General features: G+C 40.4%; 2 protein-coding genes across 5 annotated transcripts in view; both read left to right on the forward strand.

Moving 5' to 3' along the window:
- IREB2 (iron responsive element binding protein 2) overlaps positions 1–19,344 on the forward strand; it is a 63,105-nt gene extending 43,761 nt beyond the window's left edge. For all 3 annotated transcript variants that reach the window (XM_003813812.5, XM_057299917.2, XM_063596866.1), the window contains 12 exons: positions 1,194–1,310; positions 2,637–2,796; positions 3,587–3,722; positions 5,610–5,694; positions 6,057–6,213; positions 6,524–6,648; positions 8,294–8,398; positions 8,491–8,633; positions 11,797–11,944; positions 12,030–12,152; positions 15,020–15,205; positions 15,927–19,344. In XM_003813812.5, coding sequence (XP_003813860.2) covers positions 1,194–1,310; positions 2,637–2,796; positions 3,587–3,722; positions 5,610–5,694; positions 6,057–6,213; positions 6,524–6,648; positions 8,294–8,398; positions 8,491–8,633; positions 11,797–11,944; positions 12,030–12,152; positions 15,020–15,205; positions 15,927–16,037 — 1,596 coding nt within the window. In that variant the 3' untranslated portion in view covers positions 16,038–19,344. The remainder of the gene's footprint in view (positions 1–1,193; positions 1,311–2,636; positions 2,797–3,586; positions 3,723–5,609; positions 5,695–6,056; positions 6,214–6,523; positions 6,649–8,293; positions 8,399–8,490; positions 8,634–11,796; positions 11,945–12,029; positions 12,153–15,019; positions 15,206–15,926) is intronic.
- Positions 19,345–24,528: 5,184 nt separating this feature from the next.
- The window catches only part of HYKK (hydroxylysine kinase), a 30,024-nt gene continuing 28,269 nt past the window's right edge, over positions 24,529–26,283 (forward strand). The window contains exon 1 of one of the 2 annotated variants that reach the window (XM_055098866.2): positions 24,529–25,576. The gene's annotated coding sequence lies outside the window, so the exon portion shown is untranslated. The remainder of the gene's footprint in view (positions 25,577–26,283) is intronic. The other variant, XM_034939240.3, reaches the window with a different exon arrangement.

Raw genomic sequence — 26,283 nt, forward strand, 5'->3', positions numbered from 1 at the left:
GGCTAAGGCGGGAGGATCACTTGAGCCCAGGAGGTTGAGGCTGCATTTAGTTCTGACTGTGCCACTGCGCTCCAGCCTGGGCAACAGAGTGAGACCCTTTCACAATAAAAATAATAATAATAATAAATAAATACAGTGTAAGTAGTTGGATCAGTCAGAATAAACGGATATAAAATAATGTTGAAAGCCATGATGAAAAGTTTCAAGATGGTTATATTCACATAAGATGCATGAAGGAAACGATAGAAATGCCAGAAGAAATAAATAGGAATCTAGTTGGAAGTGGGATTTTTAACAGAAAATACATTTCTTAACCAAGGAATAGAACCCTGAGTTGCAGCAGGCTGGCCAGTGAAACCCTCTGGAACAGGAAAAAGAACGCTTTCTCTGCTGTGTCCCTTCAGCACCCTCTAGTGACCAGTCTTCACATCATGTGTGCTGACAAAGGAGAAATGTTTACTAACCGTTTACCTCTGTGATCACAGAGCGGGCAGGAGGGTAAATTTGGAGCTCAGAGGCAATAAGTTGATAGCTGGCATAGGCATCTATTTTATCATTGGACATCTGTTAAGACAGTGTTTATCTTTGTGGGAAAAAACACTTGGGAAACCAGGTTTTTTTTTTTTTTTTTTGAGACGGAGTCTCGCTGTGTTGCCCAGGCTGGAGTGCAGTGGCGCGATCTTGGCTCACTGCAAGCTCCGCCTCCTGGGTTCACGCCATTCCCCTGCCTCAGCCTCCCGAGTAGCTGGGACTACAGGCGCCCACCACCACGCCCGGCTAATTTTTTGTATTTTTTAGTAGAGACGAGGTTTCACTGTGTTAGCCATGATGGTCTTGATCTCCTGACCTCGTGACCTGCCCACCTCGGCCTCCCAGAGTGCTGGGATTACAGGTGTGAGCCACCGCGCCCGGCCCCAGATTTTGTATATGCAGTACAATTGGTGTTGTGGTAGTTTAATTGCATACTGATCTACTAGTCTTGATTTTAGCAAATTTTCATGTTTCGTACATTTAAATGTGCTTGTTTTAAAATCTTTATTTCTTGGGGTTGAGGGTGTATTATACTATTAAAATAAATTGCATTAAAATAAATACGAATATACTTACTCTGCTTTAGAAAGTAATGCTTCAATTGGAATCTGTCGTAAGGAATTAATTCTAATTCCTTGTTCTTTCTCTTTCTCATTTCTTAGGTGATCCAGATTAATCTGAATTCAATAGTTCCATCTGTTAGTGGTCCAAAAAGACCTCAGGATAGAGTTGCTGTGACAGATATGAAAAGCGATTTCCAGGCTTGCTTAAATGAAAAGGTAGGTTACTTTATTCTTATCCGTGTTTTTCAGCCCGCTTTGTGCTAAGTAGTAAAGAACCAACAAGGTGACCCATAAACTCAATTCACTGCTATGTTTTATATATTATGGCACACACCAGCAGCCCCCTTATTTTCCTTCTGTCTAATGTGCAAGTCAGTCATTAGGTAAGCTTGTTCCCAGTTCCATTTTGAGAATCAGAGATTGATTGTGTCTATTTAAATTAAAATTATATACAATTTAAAATTGAGTTTCTTAGTCACAGTAGTCTCATTTTTAAATGCTGAATACATATGGGTCTTGTATTGATGAACAGCATAGATAATTGAATAGTTACATCATCACAGAAACTTTTTTTTTTTTTTTTTGAGACAGAGTCTCACTTTGTTGCCCAAGCTGGAGTGCAGTGGCACAATCTCGGCTCACTGCAACCTCCCCCTCCCGGGCTCAAGCGATTCTCCTGCCTCAGCCCCCAAAGTAGTTGGAATTACAGGAGTCTACCATCATTCCTGGGTAATTTTTGTATTTTTAGTAGAGACAGGGTTTCACCATGTTGGCCAGACTGGTCTTCAACTCCTGACCTCAAGTGATCTGCCCACCTCAGCCTCCCAACAGTGCTGGGATTATAGCCATGAGCCACCGCACCTGGCCTACTGTCATAAAATTTGGTAAATGTGACCGAGTAGCAAGTTGTCTCTGGCTTTTGAGGGTTTGTATTTTCTGTCTGAGAATCACAGTTTTAGTCTTGTCACTTTCTCTGTTCTGAGATCTCTAGTACTTGGCTTTCCTTTCAGAGCCTTTCTTTTTATGATTTCTTGACTTTTTGTTCAGAAAGTGTTAAACTTGTACAAAAACAAAATAGTCCACTGAATTGCCATGTACCTGTCAATTAGCTTCAATAATTAGCAACTCATAGCCAATCTTGTTTCAGCTATGCTACACTCACACACATAGGATCCCTTTGGAGGAAATCTTCGGGGTCATTTTAACAGAAAAACATTTCTGCCATCTCTTGAGAATTGCTATAAACAGGGATGATTAAGAACAACAAAGCCAAATAAGATCTGGATTCTGGGTGGTAGGCTGTACTCGCTTAGTAGATAAAAGTTTTGCTTGTGAACATCACCAGACTCCTGTCGTGCCCATGCAGATTTATGCTTCAGCTCAATTACAACTACTGAATGTTATGAGCCTTTAGCATCACTCACAAAAAGGATTTTTAATGTTAAATCATCAAATGTCCGGTGTCTGCTATGGTTTCTGCCGGTCTTTTATTCTGTACATACCCAGAATATTTAGTTTATATTTTTGTGGAAATTTGTATAGGTTGGATTTAAAGGCTTCCAAATTGCAGCTGAAAAACAAAAGGATATTGTCTCCATTCATTATGAAGGAAGTGAATATAAGCTGTCTCATGGATCAGTGGTCATTGCTGCAGTTATCAGTTGTACCAATAATTGCAATCCATCTGTCATGCTTGCTGCAGGTGGGTTATGGTTTATGGCCATACTTTTTCTTTTTCCTTAATTATTGTTAGCTTTTCTGTTATTGTAACTTTGTTTCTTAGATGATGCATGAGTGTCTACATTTGATATTGAGAGACTTTCTAGTATTTTAGTTAGGTCTTAAGGAGCCTGAGTTTGATTTATGTTGTTTTTATTATACCGAAGGTAAATTTACTGTTTACTATAACTTACCTGTCAATTAATTTTAGGTTGTATCTGCTTCTCTTGTTAATTTAGAACTATAGTTAATTAGCAGGTGTTTCTTGATTATCTAGAAGTTAACCATAACAGTGTGGTAGCTTTCATTAAAAGTTATAAAAGTAGTAAAAGATCATTGTCTTGGCAAGGATTGTAAATGAAATTAATTTGTATGCCCATTGGAACAATTCCTTAGTTGTATAAAACCATGTATAATGTGTTACATTGCCCTTAGCTTATTGTAATTATGACTTTAAAATGGTTTGCTTTAGAAAAAAGAAGAAAGAGAAAAAAAAGGTTTTGTTAACGTGTACTTATATATGTGCACCTTTTGTTTACTCTGTGTGAATGATGTCAGCCTGTATCTTAATAATTTTCAACATAAAGGCTGTAATTTTAAATTTGTTGTAAATGAAGCAAATCAGTAGAATAAAGTGGACAAAATAATGACAGTAAGTTTATGAATTCATACTTTAATCTGTTAAATAAATTACTTCTCACTTTTTACTTTAATATGGGTGAGAGAGGGAAAGAAACATTGCCATAATAAATCATTGTTTGTTGGCTGTGCAGGTCTTTTGGCTAAAAAGGCTGTTGAAGCTGGTCTGCGTGTTAAACCTTATATAAGAACAAGTTTATCTCCAGGCAGTGGGATGGTTACACATTACCTCAGTTCAAGTGGAGTATTACCATATCTCAGTAAGCTTGGGTAAGTAACAGCTATCGCGCTTCATATTGATATTGGTGTTCAGTAGGTACTGAAGCTGCTTGTTTGTGCCTTTCATATACAAAGAGAAGATAGAAAAAATATGCTTTAGTTTTACTTGCTACCTTGCCATTACCATACAATTTTTGACGCCTTATCACTCAGGAAACACTTATTGGGCATATCAAATGAGCAAAGCACCAGGTTGGATACACAGAAGTAGGAGATGTGGTCTTAGCTTCAAGATACTTAGTTGGGAAGACAAGACAAACAAGTACAACCAAATAACAGTTACAGTGTAAGAAACAATACCAAGTATGCACAATTTCTGTGAGTTGTGTAGGTCAGTTCAAAAAAGAAAGAAATCTTATAGTTTGCATTTATTAACTGAAAATTGTCTTAATTTTAGTTTTATGAGGTTATTGGGTCTATAATACATAAGTTTACATTGTCCCTGAACTTTGGAGAAAGTAACTTATGTTTTTTGGGCTGGGCGCGGTGGCTCACGCCTGTAATCCCAGCACTTGGGGAGGCCGAGGCAGGCAAATCATGAGGCCAGGAGTTTGAGACCAGCCTGGCCAATATGGTGAAACCCCGTCTCCACAAAAAATACCAAAATTAGCCAGGCGTGGTGACGCACGCCCATAGTCCCAGCTACTCAGGAGGCTGAGGCAGAAGAATTGCTTTAACCTGGGAAGCGGAGGTTGCAGTGAACCCAGATCGTGCCACTGCACTCCAGCCTGAGCGACAGAGCGAGACTCCATCTCAAAAAGAAAAAAAAAAAGTAACCTACGTTTTTTATGTAATCCAAAACAATTGATGCTAGTTGTGTGGGGATTTTTTGATTTTGAGACAGTGTCTTGCTCTGTTGCCCACACTGGAGTGCAGTGGTGCAATCACAGCTCATTGCAGCCTCGACCTCCTAGGCTCAATCAGTCTTCCTACCTCAGCCTCCTGAGTGGCTGGGACCGCAGGTGTGCACCATCACACCCAGCTAATTTTTATGTTTTTAGCAGAGACAGAGTTTCACTGTGTTGGCCAGGCTCGCCTCAAACTTGTTGCCTCAAGTGATCGGCTCGTCTTGGCCCCCGAAAGTGTTGGGATTAGAGGCCTGAGCCACCACACCCAGCCTAGTTATATTTTCGGTGTGTATTTTGGAACATATGAGTTATCAATTCCATTGCAAAACTGATAAATTTTAGATTTTTTTGCTTTTAGAATAGCATCTGAAAGTAATTTAGAGGACTGTGCCTGTAATCTTTTGGTTATATTATCTTGGATTTATTGTCAGAGACTCTTCTTGGGTTTAACTGGTTGATAATTGAGAGACTACTCCTATCAGAGTGCCCAATTACAATGCCTCTTTTGGGACCTTTGGTCAGGTTATTATAGCCAGGTCCTCTTTACATTTTAAACTCTTGGATGGAAGTACAGTATCAATTATTTTAAAAGGTCATGTTATATTCCTAGCAAGTAGTATTTGGGGGAATTCTCTTGTACAGTGATAAGTGCTATTAAGGCTCTTCAAAGGTTTGCATTCACCTTTGAGACCAGCCTGAGCATTTTTATTTTTTATTTTACAAAAAATAAAAAAATTAGCTGGGCCTGGTGGCGAGCGCCTGTGGCCCCAGCTACTTAGGAGGCCAAGGAGCAGGATTGCTTGAGCCCAGGAGGTTAAGGCTGCAGTGAGCTGGTTCAAATAGCATGCCTGAGAGTTAGACTTGATTGCTCAGAATCTTCTGGGGTGAATATATTGATGAAGGTTAATCCATGTGTCATGAATAGTCTTTTAAGTAATCTTATTACAGTGATAGAAATATAAGATAAGACTTGTCCTTTCTCTATAAATGTTGTGATGTGCTATTCAGTCACTTTTTTTTTGAAATGCAGATTTGAAATCGTTGGCTATGGATGTTCAACTTGTGTGGGAAATACAGCACCCTTATCAGACGCAGTTTTAAATGCAGTAAAACAGGTAAAATGTGTGGATTGGCAAGACATCTAAATGATTTTCTTAACTATGTTTTGTTACTAAATTATAGAAAATATATATTGATGTGTTTATATTTCTGTAAACTCTGCACCTCTTGGCAATAGTAACCTGTGAATCTTTAAATGATTCAATGAATCATTTGTAGATCCTTGAAATAATTCCTTCATAATACAAGGAATTGATTTAGTTTATTTGCAAGATGCATAGTTCTATATTTAAAAATCAGTAATATGTTTTTTGGTTAATCTCGCCCTCAGACTTTAAGATTGCTTATATATGATTATCCAGATTTGTACCATCTCTAGAATTGAATTTATTTGTTTGTGTGTTTGTGTTTTTTTCAGGGTGATTTGGTTACCTGTGGAATTTTATCTGGAAACAAAAATTTTGAAGGTCGTCTTTGTGATTGTGTTCGTGCCAATTATCTTGCCTCTCCACCCTTAGTGGTAGCTTATGCCATAGCAGGCACAGTGAATATAGATTTCCAGACAGAACCTTTAGGTATCTTTTCCTTTATGTATATGTATACCTACACATACTTTTCCCAATGGAAGTCGTTATATTTTTGAAACGTTTCTTAGACCATCTATTCTTTGAATTATTTCAGGAAGACGTATGATAATGTATAGTTATTAATTTCTGTGTTTATGTGAAGAAAATAAAATGTGCAGGTAATTAGTTCTTCCAGCCGCTTAAGCCTGAAGCACCCTGTTGAATCATTTACTTGATTTCCATGATATGTCTTTGAAAAGGTATGAACATTTTCAGAGTTATTTTTTTACTGAGTATCATGTTCAAAAATTTTAACCAGGTACTGACCCCACCGGCAAGAACATTTACCTGCATGATATTTGGCCTAGTCGAGAAGAAGTTCATCGAGTAGAGGAAGAACATGTTATACTATCCATGTTTAAAGCATTAAAAGATAAAATAGAAGTAAGAGTCTTATGTGTTTCTTAGTTTAATCAATTTGCAGTGTTCTTTTATTTCATATATCTTCTGAATAGAATAAAAATTAAAATTACATTATTTTGAATACAGTTTTTAATGTGTAATAGTAAGTTTGTATCTGGAATCTGTAGTTAAAAAGAAAATGGCGGCTGGGCACAGTGGCTAACGCCTGTAATCCCAGCACTTCGGGAGGCTGAAGCAGGTTGATCACGTGAGGTCCGGAGCTCAAGACCAGCCTGACCAACATGGAGAAACCGCATCTCTACTAAAAATACAAAACAATTAGCCAGGCTTGGTGGCGCATGCCTGTAATCCCAGCTACTCAGGAGGCTGAGGCAGGAGAATCACTTGAACCTGGGAGGCGGAGGTTGCGGTGATCCGAGATCGTGCCACTGCACTCCAGCCTGGGCAACAAGAGTGCAACTCTGTCTCAAAAAAAAAAAAAAAGAAAGAAAATGTCTTAGAGGATCAGAATTCATTAGTGTTGATTGGATGATCTGTGCAGCAAACCACCATGGCACACATTTACCTATGTAACAAACCTGCACATCCCGCATATGTACCCCAGAAGTTAAAATAAAAGTTGAGGGGGGAAAAGAAAGAATTGATTAGGTGTTCAGAATACATCATTGAACAAAACACAAAATTCTTCTGGGGAGAGGCAAATAAGCTGTAAAGAGAATAATTAGCTAAATTATGCAATATTTATTATTTTTTATTATTTATTTTTTGGTGTTTTTTGGGAGATGGCACCCCACTCTGTCACCCAGGCTGGAGTGCAGTGGCCTGAAGCAGCTCACTGCAGCCTTAACCTCCTGGACTCAAGCAATCCTGCTCCTCAGCCTCCTGAGTAGCTGGGGCCACAGGCGCTCACCATCAGGCCCAGCTCATTTTTTATTTTTTGTAAAATAAAAAATAAAAAATGCTCAGGCTGGTCTCAAACTCCTGGACTCAAGTGATCCGCCCACCTCAGCCTCCCAAAGTGTTGGGTTTACAGGCGTGAGCCACTGTGCCTGGCCTAAGAAATGGTGAGATTTTTGGCTGTAGTTTGAAGGCTTTGATGTGGAACAAATACATTGAAAAAGCAGAGGTTTTTCTCCATTATAACATTCTTAGACATTAACAGCATACCTCATACATGCTTAATCTCTCCGTAGCAACATATAGAAATCTTTCTAAATTCTTTAACTTTTTTGGACTCTGTGAAGTCTTTATGTTCACTTTATATTGAAACTTGCCCCTTGGAGTGTTCCTGAAGATCTGGTATGCTAGAATTTGAGGAGCAAATTTTTAATCATTCTGTCCAAAAACATCATGATTTTTTAGAACACACTGTTTTGGCTGGGCATGGTGGCTAACGCCTATAATCCCAACCCTCAGGGAGGCCAAGGCCCACGTATCGCTTGAGCTCAGGAGTTTAAGACCAGCCTGGGCAAAAATAAAAATTTAAAATTTTTTTAAAAAAAGAAAAGAATACACTCTTAATTTTCTTTCCAAATGGATAAGGCCTATTTTTGTTGTTGTTGTTGTGACCTAAGTACTATTTTATTCCCTTGATCATTTTCATGCGCCTCTTTTTCTGAGTCCTTTTATCTTTGCTTTGGTTCATCAACGAAAACTGTATTCACAGATGGGGAATAAACGGTGGAATTCCTTAGAAGCACCGGATTCAGTTTTGTTTCCATGGGACTTAAAGTCTACTTATATCAGATGCCCTTCATTTTTTGATAAACTTGTAAGTACTGTTTTACTATTTGATCTTTTAAAGATTGTTATAAACTAAGAAGTCTTGTAAAGAGTTAAATGCCTTGAACTTTTACCTTCTAGACCAAAGAGCCAATTGCACTCCAGGCTATTGAAAATGCCCATGTCTTATTATATTTGGGAGACTCTGTCACAACAGATCATATATCACCTGCAGGAAGTATCGCTAGGAATAGTGCTGCCGCTAAGTATTTGACAAACAGAGGGTATGTGTACATGGCTTTAGAGTGTTTTTGTTTTTTCTTGTTTCTTACTGATTAAGAGGCTTCTATTGGTCATGTTCCTTTTTTCCAGTAAATACATGCTATCGTAGATATCTGACTGCCAATGTGGTTTGTCTTAAGCAAGAATGGAGAGTGGCAGGGTGGGGAGGCGGGGGGTACCTTCTGTACTTGTCTTTGCTTGTGACTTTAGAAAATGAAATTGCAATTTTAAATTGAGCCCTTATAGTCTAAATAAACAGCTGATTGGAAATAAGATTTTTCTTTTTCAGTGCTACTTTATTGAAAAGTCAGCTTGGTTTTACCTACCAAATGAAGCCTGCTCATTTGGTTAAAACCAGCTTCCCATTATTGGAGTAAGGAATTTAAATGTGTATTTTATGGGCTATAACATGTACATGTGTGAGGCTGGGAATGATATGTACAAATCAAAAGACAATGAATTTCTGCTTCATGAGCCTAAAATTTTATAGGAACAATAAACGTAAAGGCCATTTATATTGGAGATATAAATTTAAAACTGGTAAGATTTTATTTCATTTCTACATGATTAAACATGTAGAGTTGCCCTGTTATCAAAGGACTGTTTTGACAATAGAGACAAAGTTTTGTTAAAAGCAGGATTTGTAGTACTGCTACCTGATTAGCTTATTGGATGCTTGTTTGATGCTTGAGTAATTAAAATGACAAGCTTTTTCATTGAAATTTATTTATTTATGTATGTATTTATTTTTGAGACAGACTCACTCTGTCACCCAGGCTGGAGTGCAGTGGTGTGATCTCAGCTCACTGCCACCTCTGCATCCCGGGTTCAAGCAATTCTCCTACCTCAGCCTCCCAACTAGCTGGGATTACAGGCATGCGCCACCATGCCCAGCAAGTTTTTGTATTTTTAGTAGAGACAGGGTTTCACCATGTTGGTCAGGCTGGTATCAAACTCCTGACCAAGTGATCCGCCCACCTCGGCCTCCCAAATTGCTGGGATTACAGGCATGAGCAACCGTGCCCAGCCAAAATGTCAATGTAGCTTGTGTTGACATGTGATAATATTGCATAGCTTTTATTATAAAGTGGTGAGAAATAAGTTTCCTTTCCTGTAAATATTTTTCTGGTTGTGATTTCCATCTTCATCATAATTGTGACATACCTCCAAAAAAGAAAAACAGTCCACACTTCTCTCAAATGTACAATTTTTGTAATTATTATGCCTCCTGATATGTATTTCTTAGCACATTTAATCCAGTAGTGCTCATCAATTAGAATTTTCTAAAAATAAAGACACTCAAACCTCCTACCACTCCCATCCTGAAGTAAGAATTTAAATGCACAAATTTAGAGTATTGTTGCCTCTGCATAAAAGACCAAATCAGAGGCTGATAAAAGTCAGTTGTTGATTATTGAGATACTTATGTTCAGTTATTTTTCCCTAAAAAGTTATATGTGGTCACTAATCCAGTAGCAATACCCCCCGCACCCAGATTATGATTTCTAAATACTATTTCCCAGTATAGTGAACCAGTGCTTCATGGAGAAATTATTGATTCCAGATCTGGGACTGGAAAATGTACACAATTTTACCAAAAATTACCAAGATTACCAAAAAATTACCAAGATTACCAAAAATAAAATTACAAAGATTACCTGATGGTCACAGACCATCAGGCTTCTGTCTAAAGGTCTCAGGGTCAGGACCAGCTCATTAGCTTGAAAACTGGTAAATAATCAATTCTTTAACCAGCCTTTCATGTATGGAATGTATGTCAGCATAACCAAATCATTGATGAAGGAAAGTTTGTCATTTGTTTGTTTGTTTGTTTTTAGAGACAGGGTCTCACTCTTGCCTGGGCTGAAAGGCAGTGGCACTTGGCCGTCTGCTGCTTGGAACTCGTGGGCTCAAGCACTCCTCCTGTCTCACCCTCCTAAGTAGCTTGGGACTACAGGCTCGCACCGTCATGCCTGGATAATTTTTAATTTTTTGTAGAGATGAGATCTCCCTTTGTTGCACAGGCTGGTCTCCAACACATGGGCTCGAGCATTCCTCCCACTTTGGCCTCCCAAAGTGCTGGTATTGCAGGCAAGAGCCAACATACCTGCTGGAAAGTTTTTCTTTATAGAACTTTTGTACCTAAAAAATGAAGAAGGAATGGGTGAATTATAGTATCACTATTTTACGGTCTCTAATAAGCAATCTAGACCACAATGAGCAATCACTGGTAACATTCCAGGAAAAGACAGTTGGCTATCTTGTGCCTCCTAATAGAAGTACATATGACCTATGAAGCATTGTTGCCAAAAATTAAAAACCCAAATCTTATCAAACCACTGGATCTGACATGTGATTTACAAGAACAGAAGGCAGAAGAACATGTTAAATGATCCATGGAGATGCAGTCAACACAATGTGGGTACAGAAAACTATACAAGTAACTTTATTGCATCAGATAGAGCACAAGCAGGAGGAAGGAGAGGGAACATATACTGTCATTCTTCGGTATAGATGTGGGACTGGTTCCAGGACCACCCATGTATACCCAAATCCACACATACTGAATTCCTACAGTCAGCCTTGCAGAAGCCACATATATGAAAAGTCGTATTTGCAGTTTTCTGCATCCTGTGAATAATATATTTTCTGTCAGTGTTTGGTTGAAAAAAAATCGATGTATAAGTGGACCCACACAACTCAAATTCATGTTTAAAGGTCAACTGTAGATTAAAACACTTGAGATCAACTGAACACATTTATGAACTGCATTTGGATCCTGATTTGAACAAACCAACTTAAAGTAGTTTGGAAATAATCAGTGACAATATTGACTATCTGATGTTAAGAAATTATTGTGATTTTTTTTTTGGTGTAAAGATTTTTTTTAAGAGTCTACATCTTTTAGTGAAATGTACTGAAAAGTATGCTGTTAAAATATATCTCAGTTTTGCTTCAAAATAATCTAATGGGGTTGACTGTAGAAGAAACCAAACATCTGTTAAGTTATAGCTTGGTGATAGGCGCATGGACATTCATGGTTTTGTTTTCTTTTGTGTTTGAAATTTTCTGTGATAAAAAAATTTTTCAATAGGTCTTACAACTCAATAGTATGTGATTATTTTCCACATGTAATGAAAACTGACTTTCATTACTTTCTTGTAGCCTTACCCCTCGTGAATTCAACTCTTACGGAGCTCGAAGAGGTAATGATGCTGTAATGACAAGAGGCACTTTTGCAAATATCAAGCTTTTTAATAAGTTTATTGGAAAACCAGCTCCTAAAACAATTCATTTTCCATCAGGACAGACGGTGAGAATGCACACAAAGTATTTAGACAATTTATAACTGGATCAAAATTTGTATTAAAGAATTTTGTGTTTGTTTTAATCTACAGCTAGATGTATTTGAGGCTGCAGAGCTGTACCAGAAAGAAGGTATCCCACTGATTATTTTAGCAGGAAAGAAATATGGTTCAGGAAACTCCAGAGACTGGGCTGCCAAAGGACCGTATTTACTGGTATTGAATCTTAAAATTTATCATCTTAAGCTTCAAAGAGTTTTAACTGTTCCCTTTTGTCAGTAACATCCTGTCAAAGTTTATCTGGATTTTTTATAGTTATTTGAACCTTATAGGTATAGAGGGTTTTGTTTGTTTGTTTGTTTCAGTGATCTTTGGTAATATTTTGTACTCATCTAGTTAGTATCATTTTAATACTCTGAGTTTGGTAAAACCTACATCAGTCTTATGTGAAGAAGTCAGTATAATAGAGGGAAAGGAAATTCTGTTTTAAACTATTGTTTTATAATTATTTATACCTATTGATCATTTTTTTTGGTTTTTTTGGTTTTGAGACCATGTCCTTGTCACCCAGACTGGAGTGCAGTGGCGCAATCACTGCTTGCTGCAGCCATGACCTCCCAGGTGCAATCAGTTCTCCTGCCTCAGCCTCCCAAGTAGCTGGGACTACGCCATGAGTTACCACACCTGGCCAATTTTTGTATTATTTGTAGAGATCGGATCTCTCTATTTTGCTCAGGCTGATCTTGAACTCCTGGGCTCAAGTGATCCTCCCGCTGTGGCCTCCCAGGGTGCTGGGATTACAGGCTTGAGCCATGTGCCCGGCCCCCACTGTTAATTTTACTTGCCTCTTTTTGATTTAATTTTCTCCAATTTGCCCCATCAGTGGGTAAAAGACTCAGAAGTAGTGGGCCAAGTTTCACCTTTTTTCCCCCTAAATAGGAGATTGTGGTGCCTGGCTGTCTGCCAGGAGGACATTTCTCCTGAGACTGTTTCCTTGTTGCAGAGCAAATAGGCCATCTGCTGGGGGGGAATAGTCATGTGACATGTGCTTTTTGCCATTTCATACTCACAAATGCTTCTCTTTACAATTGTAGCTGTAAAAAGGCTGGCTGAAACACAGATACCATGCAGGCCTCATTCTTATTTTAATCTTTAATATCTCCTTTAAAATGTAAATACTCTGAGGGGCTATGGGAATAAAACAAAATCTCATCCTTCTAAGATACTAATTTTAAGTATTATTATGAGTATTAATGATAGGTATAGGTTATTTTTATCCTGGAAATTGTTTTAGTGTTTGTTTTTGATGTTGGAAGCTTTCCTTATATGGCAGGTGATGCTTGGCCCTCCATTTGTTAGACATTAAAAAACTGATTACAAGCCATGGATGGGGGCTGGGTTGTGTCAGTTACTGGGCCTTACTATAGGTGACTGGGTGATAAGCTACCTTTTTCATTAAGCGATTCTATATGTCATTATCTGTATTTTCTCTGAGGCCATTCAGTTTCTTGAAGGAAAGAGACTCATTCAGTATGTAGACATCTACTTAGTCCCCTGTTTTCAATCTGGTATTCTCAAGCCCCTGTGCCCAGTGTTTGTCAGTTTAGAGAATGTATTCTCTTCCTTATTTCTGCTATAACAAAAAATGAGTAAAAATTTGTTAAAAATGAGTAAAAAAGAACAAAAATTGGTCCTCAGGTGGTAAAAAAAATTCTACTTTTTGCACATAAAGTACAGATAAATAAGAGTACATTAAAAGATACACAGCATCTTTGTGGTACTAAAATTTTGGAGAGAAGGAAGGTGAACAGGAAGACACAATTTGGGGGAAAAAAGTCTTAAAAGACTCCTTAGGTAGACAGTGGAGAAAAAAGTTGAAAAACACAAGTCCTAGAGCCTTTGGCTCATTTTTTCCAGAGAATAAACCTCTACTCTTGTGGAGTGGGGATTGAGCTGGATCTTACTGCTTTGTATGGCCTTGTAACCTGTATCCACGAGTATTCTGAGAACCTCATGCCTCTGAATCTCAATCCTTTTCCTGGGTCTTGTGTTGCACATTAACTCAGACCTTACTGGTATCACTCTCTAATTTCGTTTTATCATTCTGCGGTTTCAGCATTGTCTTCTAAATCAGTTACCTATCTCTGTTTTCTAAATATTCATAGAATTCTCTCATCCTATTCCCTTTGTTGCTATGGGCTTATACCCTCTTCATTATTGTTGTTACTTATTTGTATTTTTTGGAGACAGGGTCTCACTCTGTCGCCCAGGCTGGAATGCAGTGGCATGATCTCAGCTCCCTGCAACCTCCACTTACAACCTCAAGTGACTCTCCTGCCTCAGCCTCCATAGTAGCTGAGATTACAGGTGTGCACCACCATGTCCAGCTAATTTTTCTGTTTTTAGATAGAGATGGAGTTTCGCCATGTTGGCCAGGCTGGTCTCAAACTCCTGGCTTCAAGTGATCTGCCCACCTCGGCCTCCCATAGTGCTGGCATTACAGGTGTGAGCCACTGCATCCAGCCTATTCTTGTTACTTTTTATTGTATTTTTTATTTTTATTTTTTGTAGAGACAGGGTCTCACTATATTGCCCAGGCTGGTCTCAAACTCCCGGCCTCAAATAATCCTTCTGCCTCAGCCTCCAAAGTACTGGGATTATAAGCATATAAGCCACTGCGCCTGGCCCTGTATACCTTCTTTATTCCTTTATTTTAGTGGCATTTCAAGAGTGTTGAAAACATATGTTAGATCTGGCATGTTTAAATAGAAATCCTTCTGAGCCCTACTTTGGGGTCAAGGGAGCCGGCCCATTTATAGAGCTCTTATGATGTGGTAGGCAGCAGCAGTACTTAACCCTAGAGCAGCAGAAAGGGATCCGAATAATTTAGAGAGCTCCATAAAAATTCAGAAAAATAATCTGTAAGAAGGTTCTGTAAATACTTTGATAAAATATTGATTCAGTATGAGGTATTAGACTAAAAGTATTTAGAGAAAGGCCAAAGTAGATTTTTGCCCCCTTTAAATGCTCAATAAATAACTTTCAGAAGTGATTAGAGGGAATAAAATGCACATTTATTACAGGGTGTGAAAGCTGTTTTGGCCGAAAGTTATGAAAAAATACACAAAGATCATTTGATTGGAATTGGCATAGCTCCACTTCAGTTCCTTCCAGGAGAAAATGCAGATTCCTTGGGCCTCTCCGGTAGAGAAACATTTTCTTTAACATTTCCTGAAGAACTGTCTCCTGGAATTACATTGAATATACAGGTATCTCTAAATTTTTCAAATATATGATTATGCACTCAAATGTTTATGAATTATTGAATAAGAATCAATTGCTGTAAATTATATACTAATGTCACTTAATGAATGTTAAGTTGCCATTTAAGATGACTCTCTCTTCCATACTTAGATCTAGCTATGTTAATAGTTCATGTTCTCTGAGGAAAAGTGGAAAGAACTGGGTGCTTATACCAGAAAAAAAGAACACATGAAGGGGAATCTTGACTTCCACTTAACAAGTGCCAGCTTTCTTTTCATGGTGGTCATTTTTTTGCTGTCCTGATCTAATTTTAACCGAGGCATACATACCACTCCAAAGAGAGCAAAGTTGAGCGTTCAAAGTTAGAGCAAAACAGACTTTACAACTAAGAAAAAAGGGGAAAGAGTAGGAGTTATTGATTACATGCAATCAATATTTGGTGTAAAATGAATATGAGTAGTGAGTATAACTTCCCCAATTAATAAGTCAAAATCTAAATGCAGCTATTTTTCTACTTAGCTATGAAGCCCATGGTCAGGTATCTCAGGTGTTTTTCAAGCAGCAGCAAAGTTTCAGGCAATCAGAATATAAGAAATTAGAACCAGGATAAATCAGACAGAATCTGTGGCAAGTATAGTCATTAAATATGAAGACAAATGGTCTTAACCATCAAGTAGCACCTGGAAGATTTACTTGCTCACATGAGATGTTTTTGCTCCTTTCAAGACAAGCACTGGAAAAGTATTCAGCGTGATTGCTTCGTTTGAAGATGATGTGGAAATAACATTATACAAACATGGAGGATTATTAAACTTTGTGGCACGAAAATTCTCATAGTATCTACTTACCATAGATACCTTTCATAACTGGTAACTGCAAAGCCTTTTGTGCTGGACCCAGGAATCCTTACCATGGAGCAGCAGATAGTCCCAGTATACTCACTTATCTCATCCATGGATGTAAATGATGATGAATCAACATAGTAACTGAAATGAAATCTTCTTGATTTTAAATAATATACGAATGGTGCTATTAATACTGCTAAAATCAACATGTGAAGTGTGTTGTGGAAGAGATCTGTAAGTATGGGGGGGGCGATATTTTATCAGACCATTTTGTAAATAAAGGCAGAATTTGTGTTGAAGATTCTTATATGAATAACCTTCCTGGATTTGTTTAGTTTTGCACCAATAAAACTGTGTACTACTGTTTGTTGGTTTAAGAGTAGCAGATTGAAATATAAGAAGCCAGATTAGACTCTAAAATTGTGGCCATTGGAATCTCATTTATAAATGGACCTTTTAAGTATATTAATTCCTCTTCAGAATTGAGCTGGACACATTTGGCATTCTTAGTTTGTCATATAACCAAGTTTATCCTTAGTCTAACTGCAAGGGATAGAACCTGCCCTGGGTCACAATCATTCTGTCCAATCCAGCCAAGGTTCCCTCCACATATGAAGATGGACCATGGCAGGATACAACTGATTGTGTGGCACCATGTATTAGCAGTGGGAATATGTATCACATATGATGCAGCCTTTCATGTTTCAGCAGTTTGCCACTGTGACTGTCTGGCAAGCCCCCAGATGGCATTATATTAATTGGATTAGATTATTTTGCTCACCTTATGTAATACCGTAACTTCCTATAACCTAATATTTTCGGTATCATTAACCAAAATTTCACACTCATAGTTGCTAAAGAGAATGTTATTCAATCATTAAACTCTGAACTGATTTCTTCTATACATTTAAATTATCCACCCTCAATAATACGGGTGCTCAACCCTATGCATTTTTTAAGTGTTGCTATTTCTTAATTAAATTGATTTCCTGTCATTTTGAATCATTTATCACCTGCAATGCATGATTCTATTAATTTTGTTATGTTACTGTTTTAACCAAAGCTGACCATAAGGATAAAACACTTAAGTTGTTGCTGAGTACTATATATCCTCAATATGCATGTCTGCCCATCACATCAAATGTTCTGTCAACAAGATGTTTGGTAATTTTTTTAAAAAAGGTTGGAAAATTAATTATAGAAGGTTCTATACCGTTTTTTTAATTAAGAAACTAAATCTAGCAGGCTAAAGGTTAATTGTAGTGATTTTTTTTCACATAGCTATCTTTCTATGACCTAGTTAGTTACTGCAATTCAGAATTAGTTCACATTGCATAAAGAATTACTTGTTTTAAGCAAAATGCTGAAACTACCAAACCAGTGGATGAAGACCACTAAGAACTTTGCACATAATCATACAATCTTTTGAAAATATTTTGCAAATATGTGTTTAGACAATAAGATGGACTAGAGTTCGACAAAATGATTTCTTTATTTAAATTTTGTGTAAGTATTTTCTTCGACACTTTCAAATTATATTGTGTTCTTGATATATGCTGTATATTTATTTGTTAGTGCATGTGTTTTTAATTTACATGAAAACATGAGTTAGGAGAAATTACAGGTTGAAAGATGAAATGCCTGTATGTGCTCTGAAGAAATGGTAATTCCAGATTGTGCAGGGGGAAACAAATCTATTTTGTTTTGTTTTGTTTTTTGAGACGGAGTCTTGCCCTGTGGCTGGGCTGGAGTGCAATGGCGCAATCTTGGCTCACTGCAACCTCCGCCTCCTGGGTTCAAGGGATTCTCCTGCCTCAGCCTCCTGAGTAGCTGGGACTACAAGCATGCACCACCACGCCCAGCTAATTTCTGTAGTTTTAGTAGAGATGGGGTTTCACCATGTTGGCCAGATGATCTGAATCTCTTGACCTCGTGATCCGCCCGCCTTGGCCTCCACAAGTGCTGGGATTACAGGTGTGAGCCACCACACCCGGCCTATATTGTTTTGAAAGCATACTCTATATATATTTATGGGCAGAGGCACAGGCATCCTCAGCAGCTGATTCAGGAGATGATGGTAAAGCTTGCTAACTATGAATTAAACATTCACATATCCAGTCTACCTGGTCCAGTAATAATACAAGCAAATCTTGTATTTCAGGAACAAATCAAGGTTCTCTTAATTTTTTGGCTTATATACAATGAAGTAAAAACTTGATAAACATGGTTTCAAATTGAGGAGGAGAGTCTTGGATGTATGTTTTAACATGTATACCTTATAATTCTGCCTCTAGCCAAATGCTATGTTTGCAAAATGTGGCATCTGTTAGTTTTTATTGTCTGTGTCTTCTTTGTTGACTATACCTTGGGTAATTTTGTGTTACCAAAAAAAAAAAAAAAAAGGAAGTGTAATGTCAGACACACAAGAAAAGCAAATCAGTGTTGTAAGCTTAAAGTACAATTTCAAAGGTCATTACCAACAGCAGGGGTTTTTTAATACTTTAAAAACATTATGCTACATATCATTGCCATTTTCATATTTTGGGGTTTTGCTACTCTTATACAATGGAATCAATGGAAATGTCATCCAGCCACTGAATTGCCATTATTATATCTAAAAAGTTTCTAAGATGACAGTTATCACTATTTTGTTTTATCTCCATGCTGACATTTGAAAGAAGGTACTAGTATCCCTCTAGCCAGATTGCTTAGTTTTTCATTGGTAATCAAACAACAGTTGTACTAAAGGAAAGTAAAGCTAGGACCTAAATCAGAATCATAGTTGCCTGCGTATATGGTAACAAGGTTGTGTGCATTTGCTTTCACAGTGATGAGTGAGAGGATGAGAAGAAATTATTTGACATTTTTCTGTGGTTGAATGGAAGACACCTTTCTTTTGTCTTTAGGTTTAGGAGGAGATACTAAGATACTGGATGTTTATCCTATCTTAGTTTGGTTGGAGTAATAAGAGAGAAGAAGAGGATGGACTTTGGCTTTTTCAGTGTTTTTTCCCCTAAAGAGTGATATTGCTGATGTTTCTATCAATTTTACACATAATATGTGGCTATGAAACCATATATCTCACTTAAGTAACAAAGTAATCACTTTGTCTATCACTAAGTAATAGACAAAAATCATTGTCTATTATTTAAAGCCAACAAAACAGTGTAACAGTTTTAAGTTCAATAATATTAAGTATTGTATAGAAATATATTGGAGGCAAAGTTCAGTTGATGACAATTGTGTATATGTTACTGATGCTGTAAATTATTTTTAATAAAGAAAATTGTATTATCACATTTGATTCTTGTTCTATTTTGTAGTAGTTGAAAATAAAACAACATGATGTAAAAAATATGCTGCCATCCGGCTGGGCACGGTGGCTCACGCCTGTAATCCCAGCACTTTGGGAGGCCGAGGCAGGCGGATCACGAGGTCAGGAGATTGAGACCATCCTGGCCAACACAGTGAAACCCTGTCTGTACTAAAAATACAAAAAAACTAGCCGGGCATGATGGTGGGCGACTGTAGTCCCAGCTACTTGGGAGGCTGAGGCAGGAGGATAGCATAAACCCGGGAGGCAGAGTTTGCAGTGAGCAGAGTTCACGCCACTGCACTCCAGCCTGGGCGAAACAGTGAGACTCTGTCTCAGAAAAAAAAACAAAAAACAAAAATGAAATGTGCTGCCATCCAGATGCCATCCAGGAGCAGCTGAGGATGCCTGCTCCCTGTGCTGCCTGTTCATTAGTGTTCATGAAACAAGTCATCGGAAATTGGGAGCCAGGATCCCAGGTGTATTTGTTTGTTCTCGCATTGGTATAAAGAAATGCCTGAGACTGGGTAATTTATTTTAAAAAGAGGTTTAATTGGTTCATGGTTCTGCAGGATGTACAGGAAGCATGATGCTGGCATCTGCTTGGCTTCTGGGGAGGCCTCAGGAAACTTACAATCAAGGTGGAAGATTAAGTGGGAGCAAGCACTTCACATGGCCAGAGCAGGAGGAACAGGCAGGGGAGGTGCCACACACTTTTAAACAACTAGATCTCAGGAGAACTCACTATTGGGACAACACCAAGGGGGATGGTGTAAAACCATAAGAAACCGCCCCCATAATCCAGTCACCTCCCACCAGGCCCCACCTCCAACACTGGGGATTACAATCCGACATGAGATTTGGGCGGGGACACTCATCCAAAAAGACGTATCCTTTCTTCCCACTATTATTAGCAACCTTAAAGAGTAAGGTTTATTTCTTAGAATTCAGTAATCATAAACCATAATTGGCACTTTATTAGAATTTTCTAAGGATTCCAATTTAGTATCCTAAGAAGTTTGCATTACCTAAAGGCTAATACCAACATAGGCACAAGCTGATAGTTTGAATATGCAGTCTAGGAGGAAACTTAAGAGCTTCATCAGTGTAGCATTTAGTTGGTTTACAGTTTTCACTCGATGCTAATTTTGCTTTTTAATTACAAAGTATCTTCAGATTTACCATTTTGATTTGATGTATGTTGTAAACCTGTGTTCTATACTTGAAAAATGCATTTATTGCAAAAGCAGATGCATATGTAATTCTCACAAAATTTGCTGGTATAATGACAAGTGTGGCCAGGCGAGGTGGTTCACACTTTGGGAGGCCAAGGCAGGAGGCAGGAGGATCATTTGAAGTCAGGAATTTGACCCCACCCTGGGCAACATAGCAAGACCCTGTTTCTTAAAAAATAATAATAATTAGCTTGGTGTGGTGGTGTGCACCTGTAGTCCCAGCTACTTGGGAGGCTGAGGCAGGAGGATCGCTTGAGCCTAGGTTGAGGCTGCAGTGAGCTATGATTTATGCCACTGCACTCCAGCCTGGGTGACAGCAAGACCCTGTCTTTTAAATAAGTGTGTTGTCACTGTGAATTTTGTGTTTATGTGGTGTTAGTACTGAATTTTAAGCATTTTTTTCAGTATTTCCCTATCAATATATGATCTGTGGCAGGGTCCCTTTTTATTACCAATATTGGTAATTTGTGTTTTCTTTTTTTTCCTTGATTAGTCTTTCTAAAGAGTTAGAAATTGAGTTAATTTTTTAAAGAGCCAATTTTTTACATTATTTTCTCCATTGTTTTCTGGTTTTTTGTTTGGTTTTGGTTTTGGATTTTTTTTTTTTTTTTTGAGACGGAATCTGGCTCTGTTGCCCAGGCTGGAGTGCAATGGTGCGATCTCGTCTCACCGCAACCTCCACCTCCCGGGTTCATGCGATTCTCCTGCCTCAGCCTCCCGAGTAGCTGGGATTACAGGCATGCGCCACCATGTCTGGCTAATTTGTTTTGTATTTTTAGTAGAGACGGGGTTTCACCATGTTGGCCAGGGTGGTCTCAAACTCCTGACCTTGTGATCCGCCCACCGGGGCCTCCCAAAGTGCCGGGATTACAGGCATGAGCCACCGTGCCCGGTTTGTTTTTGCTTTATTGGTTTCTGCTCTGAAGTATTTCCTTTCTGTTACTTAATTTCCTCCTTTCCCCCAGCTTTGTAACACTTTTCCTCCAATGTAAATGTAAATATTTAAATTTTCCTCTAAGTGCTGCTTTAGCTGTAGCCCACTGTGGAGACTAAAGCCAATTTTGAGCATTTTAAACAACTTGTAATATATAAAAGAAGTATCATGAAACTGCTGGGATATTGTTTTATGAGACATTGTTTTATAATGTAAAATCATGTCCATAATCTCACTGCAAATTGTTCATTTTGTTTCACTCCAGTTTTTTTTTTTTTTTTAATTGCTGAGCTCTTTTTTTAAAAAATTATTAAAATAGAGGTGGGGGGTCTCACTGTGTTGCCCAGGCTGGTCTTGAACGCCTGGCCTCAATCAGTCCTCCCACCTCAGCCTCCCAGACTGCTGGGATTACAGGCATGAGCCACCATGACCAGCCACTGAGCTATGTTTGAGAGCCACTACTTAAAAGTGCTCCAGTAGCCAGCTGAAGAAACGTTAATACAATGACATGACATTTTTTCCCCCCTAGAAACGGGTCTCACTATGTGGCCCAGGCTGACCTCGAACCCCTGGGCTCAAGCACTTTTCCTGCCCAAGCCTCCTGGAGTAGCTGGGACTATAGACATGCAACACCATGCCCCGCTTAAAATGACATATCTGGCCGGACACGGTGGCTCACGCCTGTAATCTCAGCACTTTGGGATGCCAAGGCGGGCGGATCACGAGGTCAGTTCGAGACCAGCCTGGCCAACATAGTGAAACCCCGTGTCTACTAAAAATACAAAAATTAGCTGGGTATGGTGGCATGTGCCTGTAGTCCCAGCTACTCGGGAGGCCGAGGCGGGAGAATCGCTTGAACCCAGAAGGCGGTGGTTGCAGTGAGCTGAGACCACACCGTTGTACTCCAGGCTGGGCGACAGAGCAAGACTCCATCTCAAAAAAAAAAAAAAAAAAATGACAACGCATCTTGTCTTACATTGGTGGAACTTTTTAAAATGTTGTAAATGTTGTAAATGTTTAAAATCCAATGTTGGCATTATTGAGAGGAAAACATGATTTGACAACATGTATTAAGAGGCTTAGACCGGGTGCAGTGGCTCACGCCCCTAATCCCAACACTTTGCCAGGCTGAGGTGGGAGGATTGCTTAACCCAGGAGTTCAAGACCAGCCTGGGAAACATGGCGAAACCCGTCTCTACAAAAAATTAGCCGGACGTGGTGATGCGCACCTGTAGTCCCAGCTACTCGGGAGGCTGAGGTGGGTGGATCCCTTGACCCCAGGAGGCGGAGGTTGCAGTGGGCTGAGATCACGCCACTGCACTCCTGAGTGACAGAGTGAGACCCTGTCTCAAAAAATAAAAAGGCCTTAAAAGTGTTTATTCTCTTATACCTAGTAATATGATGCTGAGCAGTTTTAAACACATAAAGTGCACGAAAGATTTATGTATGAGGATTTTTTTTTTTTTTTTTTTTTTTTTTTGAGACGGAGTCTCGCTCCGTCGCCCAGGATGGAGTGCAATGGCGCGATCTCGGCTCACTGTAAGCTCCGCCTCCTGGGTTCACACCATTCTGCTTCAGCCTCCCGAGTAGCTGGGACTATAGGTGCCCGCCACCATGCCCGGCTAATTTTTTTGTATTTTTAGTACAGACGGGGTTTCACCGTGTTAGCCAGGATGGTCTCGATCTCCTGACCTTGTGATCCGCCCGCCTCGGCCTCCCAAAGTGCTGGGATTACAGGCGTGAGCCACCGCGCCCGGCCGAGGATATTCTTTAAAACGAGGAAATGGTCACTTAAAGTGAAAAAGGCAATTTACAAAGTGCATTTTTTTTTTTCTTTTTTGAGACAGAGTATTGCTCTGTCATGCAGGCTGGAGTGCAATGGTGCGATCTCGGCTCACTGCAAACTCCACCTCCCAGGTTCAAGCGATTCTCCTACCTCAGCCTCCTAGGAGCTGGGATTACAGGCGCTAGCCACTACGCACGGCTAATTTTTGTCTTTTTCGTAGAGATAGGGTTTCACCATGTTATCCAGGCGGGTCTCAAACTCCTGAACTCAAGTAAGCCACCTCCATCGGCCTCCCCAAATGCTCGGATTACAGGCGTGAGCCACCACACCCTACCAAATACTATATTTCAGAAGAATTCAGGGAGTGGAAACGCACATACCAAAGAGGGCAGTTGTGGATCCAATAGCCCTGCTTCCAATTCTCACAATTTCCAGATTCAATCTTAATTCCCATTCCCTCATCCCAAGAGAAGTAGAGAAAGACCAATAGAGCTGGAATAATGACAGGTGGAAATAACTCAGAAGCCACTCAAGGCAAAAAGCATGCAGAGGGGCCTAAGGGAGCCAATAGGATTCCAATTCTGGTTACAGAAAAATCCAAGTCAAAATCACTCTTTGACAATCTAAAGGAATGAGATATTAATTATGTTCCCCTGGGGTTGTGAAAAACAGCCCTGCCTTTTGGAGATTAGAAGTGAAGCAGGTAAGAACCATATCTAAAGCAGGGGAAGAAGCTTCCCTCAGTAGGTGGTTGATAGGGGTTTGGGAATCATCCAAGTTAATCAGGGTGACTATAGATAATCCGAGTGTGTTATATCCTGACAGAAAACAAAGGGTGGATGTGCATTGGCAAAAACAAAATAAGAGACCAATTTGCAGGCATGAATGGACCAGTACCCAGGACTCTCTTCCAGTAGCCTACAGTAGATAGAGGGCTCTGACTTATCGGAGAAGTCCTGCTTGGCTGGAGAAGGGCATCAAGCTGTTTATCAGCACCTCATGCCCTTAACAGTTAAGACCATCCAACTAACCTGGCTGTTACTCCATGAATCTCGTGCAGCTTTCTGAAAATCATGGGGTCTCTGTGGACTTTCCTGCAGAAAGAGAGCCCACTGATTCCACTACCTAGATAAAGGCGTGGTGGTGGGCCCCTGTAATCCCAGCTACTCGGTGTAAGAATTAAAGAAAGAGGAAAGAAACACGAAAAGTGGCTTGGTGGTCATAAGAGGTTTATTTTAGAGAAAACCTGAGAGGGGCATCTGGCCAAGTTAGGTCAGAGGCACACTCTCTTACAGACTAAGTAAGTTTTTAAGGATTCGGAGTGGGAGAGTTTATCAGAGGCTTGGACTGCTTCTGTGTCTCTTTGTTGTGCTTATCTCGGAGGGAGAGTTGTGTGTCTGTTCCCATACATCTTTCTGCAGCTGCAGGCATACCCCCTGAGTCTAATTTTTGTATTTTTAGTAGAGAGGGGTTTCACCATGTTGGCCAGGCTGGTCTCGAACTCCTGACCTCAGGTGATCCTCCCGCCTCGGTCTCCCAAATTTCTGGGATTACAGGCGTGAGCCATCTGCGCCCTGCCTAAACTGTTCGGGTTCTAACATTCCAGCATCCTCCTGCGGAACGCAGCCAGGCCTTACTCAGGCCTTCCAATCAGGACCCTTACAGTTCCTGGGGCTGGGATTGCGAGTCTCTCTGGGGCCACGCTTTCTAAGCGTATCACTTCCAGGATACGTGCCTCCAACAGAAGGAATGAAGGCTAGGAAACAAAAACGTGGATGCGGGTGAGGAGCTGTCAGTGTTACCGCCACGACAACGTGGACCCTGCGGAACTCGGAGGTGCCACTCAAGAGCCGAAAGCCTGCCCACTCGGGGTGGGGCGGCAACCCGGAGAGCCAATCAGGAATAAGGAGTCCGGTTCATGAAAAGGTAGCCGGATTCTGACTGGGATACTCACTGTGAGAAGGCTGGGCGGAGTTGCAGAAAGTCAACAGAAGCCGAATCTCTGAATTTCTGTTCGCAGCCTCCTAGGCGGGGCCGGGAAAAAAATCCTGGCTCCCGGCCGCGCCCCGCCTTCCAGTAGTCTGCGCTGACTGGGCGGCGAGGGACCGGGAGGAGCCAATCAGAAGTCAGGACTCGCGGGGCTTGGAGGAGGGGCGCGGGCGCTGCGGCCCCTGCTCTACCTCCTAGCGCCAGTGCGCGGCCGAGGCCGCACTACCTGTCTGCGGGAAAGCGGGATCCACCCCAGGACGTCGGGTCGCTGCCGGTGAGCCAAGGAGGGGGAAGCAGAGACGAGCCCCGCGTCCCCGCTGCGGGAGTCGGGGTCGCCCCCGAGGGCAGGGAGGCTCGCTGCAAGTGTGGAGCTGGGAGTCCTATGCCTCAGGCTCCTCCAGCCCGCGCTATCCTCAGCTCGCTGCGTGCGTGATGGGCAAGTCACCCTTCTTCCCGCACTTCACCTGTAACCTAGGAGGGCTGAGCTGGGCCCCCAGAATGAAAGCGTCGCACCCGAGAAGCTGTCGAGGCCAGCCCTCCCGGGTCTGTGTGGGGTCGCTGGCCGAGGGCTGTGCCGGCGCCTGGCAGGTGTCTACTGGGAGCAGTCTCTGAGCTCCGCTGAACCTCACTTACTCATGCGCCCTCCTCCTCTCTTTTCCTGCCTCTTGGTTCAGCAACCCCTCTGCAGCCCGCTCACCCACCACTTTTTCCCCTTCACCCACCAGGAAGACCCTTAAAAGCACCTAGTAATGCATTGTTGTCTTTGAAAAACTGCAGATGCTAGATTCCCCACCTTTCTGTTTCATGATCCCCTTGGGGGTGAACTGCCCCGTGAGTCTGTGGAATGAAGGTCACCCTTGGTTCACCATTTAATATTAAATAAGGGACTAGCCTAGGGGCCGAGAATACAGAGATTGACTGGGTATAATCCCTTGGAAGGACGCAGCAAAAGGGAATGTAGGAGAAGAAAGGTAGAGTTGG

This window comes from Pan paniscus, chromosome 16 (assembly GCF_029289425.2).
Source record: "Pan paniscus chromosome 16, NHGRI_mPanPan1-v2.0_pri, whole genome shotgun sequence".
NCBI lineage: Eukaryota > Metazoa > Chordata > Mammalia > Primates > Hominidae > Pan > Pan paniscus.